The 16,134-nt window shown below is 43.6% G+C and overlaps 1 protein-coding gene and 1 long non-coding RNA gene across 15 annotated transcripts in view; both read right to left on the bottom strand.

Annotated features, from left to right (window-relative positions):
- Positions 1-322: 322 nt before the first annotated feature.
- On the bottom strand, positions 323-1,894 carry LOC118503992. Of its 3 annotated transcripts, none has more exons than XR_004905238.1 (5): positions 1,854-1,894; positions 1,355-1,492; positions 1,074-1,121; positions 670-1,010; positions 323-598 (listed from the first exon to the last, which is right to left on the bottom strand). It is a non-coding gene; the product is annotated as an uncharacterized LOC118503992 (long non-coding RNA). The 3 variants fall into 3 exon arrangements; XR_004905239.1 differs by lacking the exon at positions 1,854-1,894 and adding an exon at positions 1,599-1,626; XR_004905237.1 differs by lacking the exon at positions 1,854-1,894 and having other exon boundaries at positions 1,355-1,549.
- Positions 1,895-2,270: 376 nt separating this feature from the next.
- The window catches only part of LOC118503979 (guanine nucleotide-binding protein G(s) subunit alpha), a 28,416-nt gene continuing 14,552 nt past the window's right edge, over positions 2,271-16,134 (bottom strand). For 11 of the 12 annotated variants that reach the window (XM_036037920.1, XM_036037915.1, XM_036037914.1 and 8 more), the window contains exons 3-12: positions 12,355-13,062; positions 12,111-12,272; positions 11,941-12,037; positions 11,542-11,662; positions 11,279-11,407; positions 11,010-11,189; positions 10,810-10,934; positions 10,471-10,544; positions 10,255-10,401; positions 2,271-10,155 (exon numbers count right to left, since the gene is read on the bottom strand). In XM_036037920.1, coding sequence (XP_035893813.1) covers positions 10,255-10,401; positions 10,471-10,544; positions 10,810-10,934; positions 11,010-11,189; positions 11,279-11,407; positions 11,542-11,662; positions 11,941-12,037; positions 12,111-12,272; positions 12,355-12,471 — 1,152 coding nt within the window. In that variant the 5' untranslated portion in view covers positions 12,472-13,062 and the 3' untranslated portion in view covers positions 2,271-10,155. Of the gene's footprint in view, positions 10,156-10,254; positions 10,402-10,470; positions 10,545-10,809; positions 10,935-11,009; positions 11,190-11,278; positions 11,408-11,541; positions 11,663-11,940; positions 12,038-12,110; positions 12,273-12,354; positions 13,063-13,185; positions 13,204-16,134 lie in introns of those variants that run through there. The other variant, XM_036037925.1, reaches the window with a different exon arrangement.

Here is a 16,134-nt window from a genome sequence, read left to right as displayed (position 1 = left end):
TTCTATTCACTGTGTGATTGTTGATCCAAATTTGTTCTCCGCCAATAAATGTTGCGGAAAATTTTATTAGGTTTCAAGTCGTGCGATTTGTTTTGAGCAATTTGTGCAGGCAATGATTTCGTCAATAAAACAGGATGCGGATCTTTCGATCGTCATAGGGATCGGCTCAGGATATGCCTTCAAATACCGTTACTACATTAACATTCACAACGACCATGTTCCGGACAAAAATGGGGACGACACTGGAGCATTTCTTTGCCTGGTTCAGCTGCGCAATATGTACGTGATGCATTTTGCTTGTTCATGTTTTTATTAGTAAGTAAAAGCCGTAATTCTATAACCTATATAGTACCCTTTTCTGTATTAACATGTAAAGTAACCATTTTATATTTACATCTTGTATTTCTAGCAGCTAACACTATCGCACTGAGCGGCCAGGATGGGCCTCCGGCTCGAAGGGAACAATCGACACCAACAGGAGATCGACTACACTGTGTGAACCATCCTGCCCAGTGCAACCAGGCAACACAACATTTCTCTTCAGCAACAGCACCATCATAATCCGTGCTAGAAGCAACTCCAACTTGTTGTCGGGAGACTAAAAGATGCAAAATTGATCTTAAATAAAAGCAAACCAATTTGTGTAGAATGATGATTGATCAAACTTACTGTTAATGGAAGGCACTTTATACACAGAAGCACGGTAGGAAGAACTGAACGGAAAAAGAATAGCCGATGCTGATTGCTGGCAAGCCGCCGGTAACGTAATGACCAATTTGGAACCCGTGATCGAGCAGAGTCAGTGTTCAAGGTCAAGCACGATCCCGGCATACGATATGCATTCTCCAATACCCATGGCCAGGTTCTCCTACGAGGTACAGCGTGGGCTCACCCGCTAACTGTAAATGCACAATCCGTTGATATCCTTATCACCGCATAGTTGTCGTGAACCCTTTCCCGCTCCGTCTTCCGTGCCAACACCTCCCAACGTTCACCATGACGCTGCAGAACTAAAAGGCAAAAAAAAAACTATAAACCAGATATCTGGGATAAAAGCATATAATTATATTTACCTGATAAGATGCACTCATCGACTTTGTAGAGCAAACAGATTTTTGAATCTGAAAAATAAGAAAATTTCAACCATTACAAGCCATTCCAGCGTCTAGTACAACTGTAGCACTGCTTCTTTTTTTCTTCTTAACCACACTATGATCTGCTACGCGCAAGCGTACCACGCTCCAATTTATATTACGTGTATTTCATTCCTGCTCTGAGCAAGTCTGGTGGTTCAGTCTTCAGGCTGAGGTATACATGCACACGGCATTCTGTTTCTAATCTTACTCTTACTCACCCGTTTCAGCACACCGAAAAAGTTTCACACGGCACAGATCACAGCTGATAAACAACACACTCGACGCCCACCCCCTCCAACCTTGCAGCGAAAGTTCCGTTGTTACACACAAACATACCACCACACAACGCGAAGAGTCTACGGACATGAAGAGAAGCAAAGCAAAATCAGGAGAGAAAAGAGCAAATACAAGAATAGAGGAACTCCCGAAAACACATGACGAGACACTACAAGGCAACAATACATTGACAAAAACTTATCCTCGAATATTTGTTTACATTATGCATGGCTATCCTCGAAAATTTTATCGAAACATAGATTTTTCGAGGATAGTGAATTTTTGTTTGTTTACATTCGATGAACATGGTTCCGGTTCATTTTATGACAGGGTTCATTCAAAATGTAAACAAACAGAATCAAAACAAAAACAAATTATCCTCGAAATAATTTGGAATCTCGTAAATCTTTTCGAGGATATTTCGTTAACCAATGTATTTACCAAAACATTTACGAAAACAGGGGGAACAGACAACTTGGGTGTTTGCCTGTTTCGATGTAAACAAACATACGCTGACAGCTTTGACGGATCGGGGCGGTGGTTAGTTTACGTACGGTGGTTGACTTCTTTCGAAATATTGCATTTGATATTCAAAATAACGGCTAACAGTTTGCTTTGAAACCCCTTTCATTTGAAGGCTTAGAGCAGCATGTATACTAAAAATGTATGAAAAAAGGTCTTCCGAAAGTTAGTTGATGCGTATTCAATTGAAGTTTTTTAGTTTTCAAATCAAAAATTGAATCGCTGGTTCGCACCAAGCACCAGGCGTCTCCATCGTGTTTCCATTTTCCAAAACAAAAGCATCCCAAAAACATGTGTTATAACGGTAAAAATGTTAAAAAGTAAGCACACACAAGATTAGGTAAACTTTTTATCTGCTTTATTTTTCACATATTCCGATAGGGTTTTTCTTGGTTTTAATTTCCTCAAAGTTTTTCTCGATACATTCCCATTCTCCATACTCTGTACGTGTGTGTTTTTGTTTCTTCTTCTTTTTTCTACTACTGTATTCTTCTCCGCCACATATACACACACACGCGCACTCGGATTATCTCTTACACCAGCCATTCTATCTTCTTATATCAAGATTTCTTTTTTCTTGGTAGTTTTGGTTGGTATCATTTTTGTGTGTGTGTGCTCTTTTTTTGTTTACTTTTTACTTTTTTCTCCCCCCTCTCTCTCTCGCTCTCTCTCTTTCTCTCTCACATTCCACACAACTTATTTGTTTTTCCTCTGCTTCTTTCCTTGCTGTGTTCTGCTCAGTGTTGCATACGCATGCATGCAGTTTTGTTATTTCGTGTTATTTAATTTGCACGTGCTTTTGCTTACATGTTGTTGTTTGGATGTGTTTGTGTATGTGATTTCATTTTACCTCACTGGCTGTTCTGGTTCGCCCCTTCCTGCTTGTTTCACCGTTTTTTTTTTGCTCATTTTTAGTAATTATTTATACGGGTTGTTTTTACGTTTTTTTTTGTTGTTGTTTGTGCGACCTTTTCGTGTTCGTGTTAGCTCTTGCTCTTTGCTGTTCTTCATCTACAATCTACAATGACTATTTGTTGTTGTTTTTTATTTGCGTGTGTTTCTTTTTTACTGGGCGCATGTTCCTGTTCACACGACACGACACACCACCGACCGACCGATGGCGGTACACTGCCCACTGACTGCTCAGGTGCTTCAGGTGGTGCAGCTTAAGTGTTTTGCTTTGTTTGTTTATTTTTCAGGGCTGCAGTTTTTCTTTTTCATAATTTATATTCAGTTCACTTTTACACACGCACACACATTCGCAGCATTTCGCAGCTCGACGGGTGTTTTTCGGTTGTTTGTTCTCTCTTTCTCTCTTTCTCTCTTTCGCTCTTTCTCTATACAGGCTATATAAAAGAGTTGATTCACCCGGCGCACTCCACACCTTAGCTTCCACAAGTGATTTTATTACTACTACTGCTGCAGCTGTTTGCGCTTCGCATGATTTGTTTGTGTGTGTGTGTGTGTGTGTGGGTTTTTCCCCCCTTTTTCAATGTTATAATGTCATTTTATTTGTTTTGCAGATACTTATTATGCCACTATATATATATATCAATCTGTTTTTTGTTTGTTTCTTTTTTCTGGCTCTTTGTTTTCTTGCCGATGAACACTCTCGTTTTATGCCCGCTAGTAGTAGTGGTAGTAGTTATAGTAGTAGTAGTAGCAGCAGCAGCAGCAGCAAGCAGCACACTACTACTGTCACCCGTTGCCACCTTTTTTTCCTTTTGTTTTTTTCTGTTAGTCTACCTTCTAATACGAAGTTTTATCATCTATTTGCCATTGTTGTGTGGACAACGAAACGGAACATAGGACAACAACAACAAAAAAGAAACCACACCAACCAACACAAACACCTGTTGCTCGTCTGCGAGAGAGAACATTTGATTTTTTTGTTTTGTTTTACTCTTTTCCTTATCGCGGCGTTCACAATCGTCCCCCGGCCTACTATCAATTGTATCTTTGCGGGAGTGTCTTCTAGTGGCGGGAGTGTTTTCTCTTTGCTTAATTACGGAAGGAACTAAACCCACAAACAAAACGCAAACTGCTACACCGGATACGCCCCTATGCGCCCCTATTTCCCATTGTACACGAGAAGCTAATCCTGTCTCTGTAAGTGTATTTATGTTTGTGTTTGATGTGTGAGTGTGTAGCGGTGAAAAGGACTGCTTGCTAGGACTATGGTTGCTTCACTGGCTAACTGTGTGGCTGTGTGGGAACGGTAGAGCGATCGAGTTCGGTTCGGTCATCCTCATCAGCGCTAGATTAATGATTTCTTCTTGTTCGTTTCGGTTTGCGAAACAGGATAATGAAGGTACGCAGCATACATTACACAGTAGTGAATTAGGTGCATAGTGTTTCAGCTCACACACAGAGGGCGCTTCCATTATACATACACACACACACGCATAGCGAGCGAGCGAGCGAGAGAGAAGGAGAGAGAGCTCACGTCAACGACCAGCCCCCGTCGGCGGCGACAATTGACTAACACAGCTGAAGGTGAGGTACGAAGATGAGGGTGGTGGTGGTAAAGGTGCTATGAAAGTAGGGGAACAGCAGAGAGGGGGGGGGGGGAAGGGGAGGACATCTTTACAAGAGGGAGGAGGGCAGCAGTATAGTATAAACCGAAATACAAAAAAATAGTACATCTCTGTTTGCATCTGCGATTTTCATCTTTTTCAGCGCTTTTGTTTTTCCTCCCTAAATGTATACATATATAAGTCTATATATATAAGATGTATATATATGTATATGTATGTATGTGTAAACGATATACATTTGTTTTTTGTTTTACTTTGTTTTGCTTCTGCTCAGGTATTTTCAGCTACCTTCTCATCTGCTTTATTTCAATGTAAATGGGTTACCTCTACTCACTCCTTTTGTATTAGTGTTTACCTAGACCGGGGCCGGGACCGGACCCGTGCGTCGAGTTCGCCGACACAGGACACCTTCACATTTCCCGCGCTCATGTTGCTTTGCGTTTATGTATGTGTGATTGTGTTCCATTGTGTTTGGTGTGCCGGGATTTGGGTTTGTTCAACGCGATTGCCTATGCTTCTTCTCTGTAGGTTTGCTGTGATTATGTGTGGTGTGTGTGTTTGTGATTCTGACTGTCTCCTCTGGTTGCATCCCGGTCTTCCTCACCAGCATCATATAGCAATAGAAATAAAATAAATAACAATAGTTTTACACATCTATTTTCCTTCGCTTTAGTCTACATGACTACATTTCTTCTCACTGCACTTCACTTCTCCTAACCAGCACCAGCAGATTGTGCTGTCCGCGGCAAATGGCTTTTCTTGATGGCGTAATTTCATCACACACGCACGCACGCACACACATTACTCTGGTGCACATTCTCTCACACACAACAGCAAGCGCATAACCTTCTGCAACGAAAGAAAGAACTGGTAACGTGTTTATTTTTCTATCTATCTGTGTATCTGTGGTTGTGGCCTTCTATGGTCAGAGTTAGCATTGATCAGAAGCAAATGACACAACAACAAACAATCATTTCATTTGGAGCTGGCTAGCAACTAGATCGGCTTGCTTTGATGATAGTTGAAGATTGTGACAGCACACGAAGAAGTAACTGTCAAACTGTATCCTTTGTGAGTAGTTTTGGGTTCCGAAATCCCGTTCCGAAAGCGTAGAGCATACAGAAATCTGACCCCCACGTAGAGTCAGGTCCTCAAAATCAATCTTCTAAATTAAAACAATAACATCCTGGACGAGAATGAGTTTGTTCCTATAGGTCCTATTCCATCCTAGACTGAGTGCTCTTGCCATTCGAACTTGGTGTCCCACAACGGACATGCTTCAGTAAAATTCCAAGCTCAGAGCGGACAAATAAAGTCCTTTAGACGTACCCCGTATTGGAAAAATTTATACAAGGATAAAAGTTGTGGAAGCTGGACACCACCTAGAGAAGTTTTTCTAATACTCAATACTCATTTCCCGTCTCCAATAAAAACCGGAGGAACAACGACGATATCCTGGAATAGTTTTTTTAAGCATGCTTGCTGTTTGCTTGTTGAATTCGAACCAAAACCAATCAATTGAAGCGTGTTGGAAGTGTTTGTTACGAAAATCTGAACAAAATGTAACCAATCGAAAAGGCTTTTCACTACAGCGATCTGGCACGTTCTCCATGTGTGTGTGTGTGTGTTTCTGTATCCAGTTTTGTCTACATTTTCCTTTTTTTGTCTGTGTCTTGGTGGGCTTTTGGAGGTGGTGCCTGAACCGGATACAACGGTTGCACTCTTACATACTATCCACTACACCAGAACCTGACTGTCCACAGAGTGACCACCATCGAAGAGCTATGGCTTGGAAAGGAATTACTATGTACAACTGGTGATGGTGATGGTGGTGATTGGTCTGTGTACTGCATTTTGGAGTTTTTTTCTTGTTGGAAGAAATAACGGAGAGTGTGAAAAAAGGGAAAACAACAGTATCGCTTTAAGAAGTGGTCAGATGATGAGAGGGAAAATTTGTCACATTGTGATAACACAAAAAAAAATTAAATAAGTAACATAAAGCCAAATTTCATACTCCCGTTACGCAGTACACACACCCACACGTCCGTCTGTTTTCCGGAAACCGGAAGATATTATTGCCAACTATCCTTCCGTTCGCTTCCGTTCCTTTCGCTTTCCTCTATTTGTATCGCCCCACATTTAGTTTTGGTTTTTTGTTCTGTTTTCGTTTTTTTCCGCTTCTTCGTTTTTACTTTTATGTTGCACTACGTTAACACCTATAATAAACACCATTCATTTGACTATCATTTCCGTTCAAATATTTCTTGTTTCTTTTCTCTGCTCTGCCTTGTTTCGTCTACACCACCCATAAAGCTATACAAAATTGCCATCTGATTCTGATTGGTTAAGTTGTGTGTGTGTGTGAGTGTCATTGAAGTTGTTTTTTGTTGTTGTTGTAGTGAATGGTTGTGACGTGAGCTTTTCTCCATCTTGCAGTAGAGCTTTCTACTTCCTACACAGAATCACCTGGGTTACATACACACACACACAGATATCCCACACACACCATACACATTGTACTGATTCCGTCTCCAGGGACCAGGACCAGGACGTTCGGATCGGATTGCTACTACCCATGCACTTTGTTCGACACTTTCACACACCGCGTTCCTGCCCGCATTGCGCGATACGAGATTCAACATAGCTTTTCCGAAGGTTTAAAACAAACCGGTAGGTGTGTCGGTAGGTTGTTTGCGTCTTCTAAGAAAACGGCCTATTATCTATTTGTCCACATGGTGAAGAAGACGTAAAGCTTTTCCGTTTGCTGACTGACTGACTGATTGGATTATCTGTATCGGCACGGCCCGCTGATGCTGCCGGCACGGGCATCAATCATCATCTTTCCTTTACAATAGACAGTTGGGGTAAATAAACCTTTTGTCAGTAACCTAAGTGAATTTTATTCTGGTTCAAAATAACATTTTCACTAATCCATCGACATCGCATTTCATCACTACTCTGCCTTTCTTACACAAACCATCGCACGCCACACGCACTATGCCTTTACTCTTTTCATTACATTTAACTACGTATTTTTGCTAAAGCGACATTCCCACTTTCCAGTGCCATCACTAATCTCTGTCACACACACATACACACACACGCACACTACTATGCTCACAACACATTTATGCGACACGGTAAAACACTTACACTTACACGGCGGAGTAGTAGTAGTGATAACAAAATCGGAAGATCTAAATAACTGAACCGATCGTTCGACGCCTTGGCCTTGGCCAGCTGTCCGCTTGGGTGAGTTTTTTCGCGCTTTTAAAATTTAAATTTTAATTGTTTTACTTGTGTATTACAAAACGCAGGTAAGGGGGTTTTACTGTTGATTAACCTAATCTCCATCCGTCTGATTGGTTCCTTTTGTTTCTTCTACCTACACTGTCCGGAATCACTGACCAAAAAGAAAGCTGGGGGAAAAACCCACCCACTGTCGGCACTAAACGGAACGTCCCTTCTGCTACCTCCAAACTTAACAAACACAACTTCCTAATAACGGAAAAATAACGAAACAAAAACAAACAAACGTAACAGTAAGCAATCTATCTTGATTTTTTTCTTTTAACAAACATTCTCTAAAAAGAAACCGGGGCGGCTTGATACGACTGTCAGCGGGAGCTTAAGCAAGTCTAACAACTGTTCCCCTATATGGGGGTCTGGAAAAAACGGGGGAGCGTTAAAACGGATAAACTATAAACCTTTTAAAACAATGCCTATACACAGGTGTATTAGATAGCGATATTAAAACAAATAACAATTTCTAACCCTAAAAGCGTTTCACCGAACACGTTTGCATTCCAGACCACGACACTTCCCCCCCCCCCCCTTTTCCCTACAACACTCTAAACATAAACATAATAGAAAGTAGAGTCTTACTATGGCGCATGAGAGGGGTGAACTACGAAAATTAATACAAAAGTGGTTGCGTTGCGTGGTGTAAAACGTGTGCGTGTGTGTTTGTGTGTATGCACGAACCTTTTCCTTTTTGTAACAAAAACGGAGTCCTTTCTTTTAAAAACAATAACAAACTAAAAACAATACGATACGCGAGTGTGTGGTACGCGCGCCTCCCTTATACAAAATGTTCCTCTTAGTTAAAACAACCACAAACAAAAGCAAAACAATAAAACGATGAGAGCGAAATACTGAAATTCCAACAGCTACTAACGTTGCGATAGTAGATACTACTACTACTACTACTACTACTACTACTACTACTACTAATCCTATATCGTCCTCTCTCTCTCTTTCTCTCCGATTTCTCCTAATGTTTCCTCACAGAAAAGTATGTGTGTGTGTGCGCGCGCGTGTGTGTTTCATCTGTTACATCGTCTCTCTCTCTCTCTACCTGCCTCTCGCTTTCTCTTTTTTCCACCCTGCTTTCTCATCCGTTCCTTGGATTACTTTCTACAGGGGCTATCCGATCACACATCACAACACCATTTTACAACACTATCGCGCCCTCTACCGGAAAAAAAGCGACGAACCTGGAAGCTGTGTGCGGCGGCCATCGCGGATGATTTGGTTGCTGAATGAGCGTTAGTTGCTTCAGTAAAAGCGCTTCTACGGTGTCCAGGGGTGGACACACACACATTTTTTTACCCCGGTGTACCCGCATGTACGGTGTGGCTGTGTGTTTGGGTGTGTGATTTTTAACCTCTCACTAGCTCTCGCTTTCTCCTCCACTAATCCTAATTTCTACACCCACCGAATTTATTGCACAACAAGGCTTACCACTACTTTACTTAGCAGAATCCTTCTTTTATCTACCCATTATCGCTCTCTCTCTCTCTTTCTAGCGCGCGCGTTTTTCTCGCTCTCTTTCTCTCGGACTACTAGCGGACTACTACCGGAAACAAGCTACTAGTTATTACGGTAGTAGCGCCTGACGATCCTCTAAACCCTTGCCACATTCCTCCATTTTACTTTTGGTTTCTTTACACCACACATCCAGTTTTCCACGTCCTAGCCACGGCGAGGGGGTGTCAAAGAGACATCGTTTGGTTACATTTTCCCGTTTTACTAATTTGCGCTTTTCGACGGCAGTTGTTTCTGTTTTGTTGCTTGCTTGGGCGTCTGTGTGTGTGTGTGTGTGTCTGGTCAATCTCTTTTCATTCGAGCAGTTGATCAGGTCCGTCCGACGAGATGCAGGATGATGTCCGAGTTCCGATTTAACCCGCTCTTTCGCTCACCAATCCCACTCGCCTCGCCTGCCCGCGCGCCTGTGTTTATTGCACTTCGCACCACTAAACTAAACACATTCGTTTCTACCGTTTTTTTTTTCTCCCTGTGGGGAGGTGGGGAAGGGTACGCGGTGACTACTGCGATGTCCAAACTTTCGTGACAGTGGGGGTGAGTACGTGTTTATGTTTTGCCTGATCGGATGATCGTCGTATGAAATGTCGCGTGTAGTACTGAAGCTGGGAGAGGCGTAGGTATTTCTCTGCGATGTGTGTGTGTGGGGGGTGGTGATGATGATGATGATGACGACGGTGTGTGTGTATGTGTTTGTGTGCTTATGCATGTTCCATTTTTTTGTTTTGATTAATTCCTAATCAAATATTTGTTTTATTATAAAATTAGTATAGTTTGGCTAGGTTTGATATTTGTTTCACGATAGACACAACTAAAATGAGACGACCAAGTTGCTGTTGTATCGAAATCATTAAGTATATCTAAAACAAATGGGGAAAATAAAAAAACTGGATTAGCCAACGCGCACGACAAGAAACGGAACAGGGAGCAGCATGTGAGGTGAGAGTCAGCGCACCTACCTATAACAACTCATATTGCCGCAGATGCATCCGCTGAATGATGTCCCGACAATCGTTGAAAACTCTCTTGATGTTTTCCGTATCTACAGCGCAGGTAAAGTGTGGATAGCAGTAATGTTTGCCATCACCACTCGCTGTCGATATACGCTGCAAGCGGAAGCAGAAGCAGAAGTTAATAAAAGATCCGGCTAATAGAGGACGCTAAAATGGCCTTACCAAGAACTCGTCTCTTATAAAATATTTTGCTCTAATCACTTCTGGATCTTCACCCATTTCGCATACAGCGTCGGCTAAAGAGAAAAAAAAAAGGAAAACCTTCTTGTTAAACTCTTTATCCTTAAACGGATTATCCTGGAAAATGATCATACAGGTCCTCTCTTGAGATTACAGGTACACAACAGCTTTGTGACAGAGAACATGATTGAATAAATCTTAGATTCGGCTCGACACGGGTTTTTTTTTTTTGTTCTAGTGCAAGAAACGGCTATGTAGTTGATAGAACAGAAACCACCTACACACACTGCTGTCTCTATTCTTCTTTCAGCAACCACTTACCTGGCGTCTGGTAACGATTGAATTCGCCAAAGTAGTCGGACAGCTTGCTCTTGCCGGCCTTTATCTTCTCGGCCAGCAAGTCTTGCTTGTTTAAAAACAATATAACGGATATAGTCCGTAACCATCTGCAAGTAAAAGAAAAAGCGAACCAGTTAATATAATTGACATTCTGCAAACGCGCCGAGTCAATGCTCGCTTACCGATTATTCCAAATACTTTTAAACAGATCCAACGACTCCCGTAGCCGGTTCTGTGTGGGATCTTCGCGCAGGACCATATTATAACTAGAGCACGCCGTCACGAAGATGATTGCTGTGACATCGTTGAAGCATTGAATCCACTTACGCCGCTCGTCGCGCTGCCCTCCGACGTCGAACATGCTGTAAAAAAAATGATGCAAGAAAAAACGACGTCAACAGGTTTAAATAAAGGGGCACGAAGGCACGGGTGCGCGTAACGGTCTACTTACTGGAAATTTACTTTATCAACCTGAAACCTAGTTTCGAAAATGCCAGAGGTTAGCACACGACATCTCAGGATATCCTGCTCGGTTGGAGTATAGTTAGGCTGCTTGATTTCACTAACACGATCCAGAAAGCTGGCAGAGAGTACAGAAAGAAAAGGGCGTCAATTTCGCATTCCATTCCCGGCCAGGATTATTCAGGGTTCATGGTTGCAGGTGCGGGTTAATGAAGAGTGACGGCGCACAATATCCGGCCGCCCATTACTTACTATTTAGCACAATCAATTAATTGATACTCGTTCGATCGCTCGTACGTCTGCTGGACACCACGATCTTTCCACAACTCTTCGGTGTGCTCGTAGAACTCCGGCGGATAATTGAAATCAGGCCCTGTTGTGGAGAACAGCAAAACGGTCGTTATGCATTACGGTACACGAGCCTGTAATACTGTGCATCTAGTTCTCTGTCCTGTATTCTTGATGAGGTTATATAAAACCTCCTTATAATTGCTTCCCTTAACTAACATTCTATCTCTATCGAAGTTTCACTAAGCCTGACGAACCGATGTTAAAATTCGCCCGAAACGATATTCTGGTTCACTATTTGTATAGATGCACAGAGCAGATAAAGGATTCCGCCAATTCCCTATACACCTAACTATACCATACCTGACGCATAATCCTGAATGTAGTCTACCCGTGCCTGATTCTCCGGTTTTTCTAACTGAATAGGCGGTGTCAGTGTGCTCATTGCACCGGTAATTGTCTGCAAAAAAAAATACAAGGATGATGACAGTGAAATGAAGCGTCCTAAATTGATTGAAGTTCTCCCAACTCACCAGGATAGCATCACGAATGTTCTTCTTAATGTCCTCTATCTTTTGTTTCCGCTCACTGTCGGAAAACCCGTTCACGTGCAATATTCTCATCTGTTTCACGATGGTGGACTTGCCGGACTCACCGGCACCGAGTAGTAACAGTCTGTGCGTGGCTCTGTACACCTGCGGTAACGAGAACGGGTCGGTTAGGAGGGCGCATCGAAAGAGGCACCGCACCACGCGGTCACGAAGCGGAAGGACCTACCTGTTTGTCCTTCTGCAGTTGCCGTGTGATCGCATCGCTGCGCCGCTTTTGACTCTTCGTGTCCTCGGAGCTGTTCGAGTCCGACTGTTTCGATCCGGCTGAGCCGAAGCAACCCATCGCTGACCAGGGCGCCCACCAGCAGGTGGCACCGCCTTCCGGTGACGTATCGGGAGACTCGGCCCCCCGCGCTTCACCGTTGCGAGCCAGCGTCTAGATGGGGTGCGATGTTTCCCGAAAACCCTCCGTCTTCGCCGTACTCTGAGGGTCTGCTGGGGTGCGCCGCTGTTTGTGCTCGGTGTATTCAGCTCCTTTTTTTGCTCTGGCTGCTGTTCCGGTTCCTACCGCTGCTCACAGATTCCGATGCTACCCGGGTACAGCTGCAAGCTGCTCGTGTTACGACGCTTCTTCGAGGTATCTATCTGACGTGCATAGTACGCGACAGATGTCCTGGCAATGGGGTCCGTCCGCCCTGTCAATTTGTCACTGCTGCTATCACCGACGCACGCACCGTTCCTCGTCCGCTCATTCGCCGCTCATGTTCGCGTGACTCTTTCAATTGCTCTATGATGTGACCGTGCCTTTCGTTTCCTTCCCAGACCAGATATTTGGCTTCCTGTCCCCGGTGTAGTATGATGCGGCAAGGGTCAAGCTGAGGGTGGCTACTGACAGACTCCGCGTGCGGCTTTAGCGTTCGACCCGCCTGATACTCTGGAATGATAAGAGCATAGACGACCATTAGAATCACACAAACATCGCGCCGAGTACATGAGCGAAGTGAGGGGTTGGATGAGGACACACGAGAGGGTAAGGGGTACTATTTAAATCACGCACATCCACCGCGATGCGCAACCGACGCGACACCGCAGCAACCGTCCATCGTCCATCGACTGCTGCTGACGTTAGGAAAACTGACTGCACTTGTTAATGAAATGTGTGCACAACCTCGTGCAGCCTCCCGTTGGGACGGCTGATTGCCGGTTCTAGGCGTTCCCTCCCTCTCGTGGATGTAGCCGGGAACATGGAAAGCCATCGATTACGCGAGCTACGACGAATCTTTCCCTTCGCTTCGGGTAGAAAAATGCTGATCGTCGGGAGCGCACTTCACACGCGATCGGAAATGCGCGCATAGCGGTCGGGAGAGGCCTTAATGAATGGGATCGGAAAGCCGATGGTGGGAATAATGTATCCGACGACGAGGTGGCGGGCTGAGGACACGGATGAACTACATCTCCACACGACAAACGCACAACCAGAGCCTTCCGAGCGTGATGATGATGATGATGATACTATAAATAAAAGTATAATCGCCTCCAATTGTATTGGCTGCTCTACGCGCGGGATGATGATGGCCATTCCGGTACAGCCTGTGTATCGGAAGGTTGCAATTTTGACCGTGCTTTTACCTTTCGCTATCTTGTGAGCGTAAGCGAGATGTGTGCTCGCGTCAAAAAGCTCAAATATGGCCTGTCTCTTTAAATGGTCTTTACACAGCTGGTCCGGGTATCGAATCCCGTTTTATTACAGGATCACATGGAAAGATGAAGTCAAATGAAGACACTCAAAAACTGTGGAAAACTTAGTAGGGTCGAGATGGGACACTGTGCCATTATATGGTAAGCAAATGAATAATGGAACGTCGGCGATCTTTCTCACGACCGGACTGGTTATCGAATATATGACAGGGCATGACTTAGAAGATAGTTACGTCAAGCAGAAGTAAAGGACATCGTAAATTCAGTTTCCAAAGCTCCTATCATGTCATGCGAATAAGGCCGGACAATCGAACCAATCTAAAAATCAGAGCAGCAGTTGTGAGTCCAGCTATCACAACTATCAGAGACCTCATCTATGAATCTTTCTTCATAATGTAACTGCACTAATCCACTACCATAGTCATTGTCACTAGTAGCGACGTTCCACGAAAACTGCACTGCACTAAACCGGCATCCCCGCATATATAAATCATGTTCGAGTGGTGGCCATTGAGGTGTGCAGTAGTAGGCAGTAGTAGGAGCTTTGTTTGATATGCTGTGTTAGTTTATTAGATGCACTTCAACATGCACTTCGGTTACAGGCACGCTCAAGTATTTCAACTCGAGCAGCTGCAGTCTCCTCCTCCCCCCAATGGCTCGGCACAGCTTCAAGTTGGCGTGCGTTCCAGGAATCGAACTATCTTTTTTAATAGTACACCTCAGCCATGTTATCATCTCTCGCGCTTTGCCACTCACAGCTTTTCCCCTCTCTCTCTCTCTATCTCTCTCTAGCCCTCCTTTCACACTGATTTGCTTGCAACAGTTGTGGCGCGCTGTTTGTTGGTGCTGCTGCTGCTGTTGATAATTATGCAATGTGAGAAAATTTGTTCAGCGTATTATCAATCGTCGTATACCCACCACCGATTGTCATTCTCTGTGTGAGTAAGTGTGTGTGTGTGTGTGCTGTCTGTCTGCGTCTATGATTATCTAGCACCTCTGGTCTCTCTCCCTTCCCGGCTCCAAATCCATTCCACTTTGATGCCAAGTGAAGTGGATGATTGTGGTTTTTAGAACTTCACAACCAACCTGTGTCGGTGTTGGATAAATGCGAGCAAAAAAAAAGCGATGGCCCACCATCCGGACTATTTTCATCCGGTTTAAAGAAAAAAAAACCGATCATCTTGATGTGTGTTTGTGTGCGTGTGCCGTGTGAGCTTTTACAGCCTTCGAGCGCTGGTGTCGCACACAACAATAACCATCGCCCAACGCTAGCCATCATTTGGAAGCTAATGATGCGGTACTTTCAAGCAACCATGGCGGCGGAGAATGATGATGATGATGGCGTGGTGGCGGTAGTGTTAGCGATTAGCGAGTACAGTGCATCTACGCACAATTATTCTCGCCTGCTAAACGTGACTCACTGAGATACTTGGGTGTGCGTAGTGGCAACGCAAACCACAATCTGTGCGTTTAAATACCAATGCACTAAGGCCCCTTCAGCCGGGAGTGGGATAGGACCGAAACAAATACAGTGTGGTACGTAGCTGTAGCACTACCCATTTGTCATGTTTTATAGAGGTTTGAGAAAGAGATCAGATTCATTTTAATTTCCATTCTTCCTGAAAACTTCATTTAGTCTATCATTCACTCAGATTGAACTGTAAGATTTTAGCCATAAAATAAAACTATGTTTCCTAGTAGTTCGTAGTTTGCATGAATAGCTACACAAAACAAAAGCAGAAGTCATCATAGACCATTTTAGTAGTGCTTATAAGTACCTGTCGTTTTATATCACAGATGGCGCTGCTAGTCAAATTCTACTCTTTCAACTGATCTAGACCAATCAATTGAGTGGAGATACTGTCTTATTTTTATATCCAAAACGTCGGCCATCGTATCCGATATCCTACTTTATCATCATTATTTTTTACAATGTATTAATTTTGAAGGCCTCGCCTGAATATCCTTATATGGGTAACATTGCCTAACAAGACCTCTCGCGGAAGTTCTTATGTGTTCTAAGACATCGTCGTCAAAGCGATTCCTACGAACGTTAGATGTATTCTAATTGGCTCTTTTTTGCCATTGCAATTACTACCATCGTAACGAACGAAGATGTTCATTGATTTGACCTCTTTTACTTTCGAATGACCTTATCGATTCGGATATCGGGAGACGGTTGGTACAAACGAGCTAAGTCACGCTACACCGCCCGGCAACACTTCCTACTGCAGGCAACAACACCTACCCAGCGAGAGGATATAATTTTCCCCATAATTTCCTCCAAAAATTCTTCGCGATAACGAAC

The sequence above is a fragment of the Anopheles stephensi genome, chromosome 2 (genome assembly GCF_013141755.1).
Source record: "Anopheles stephensi strain Indian chromosome 2, UCI_ANSTEP_V1.0, whole genome shotgun sequence".
Taxonomy (NCBI): domain Eukaryota; kingdom Metazoa; phylum Arthropoda; class Insecta; order Diptera; family Culicidae; genus Anopheles; species Anopheles stephensi.
The sequence above is the reverse complement of the archived record's forward strand: the minus strand, read 5'-3'. Positions and strand labels throughout refer to the sequence as shown.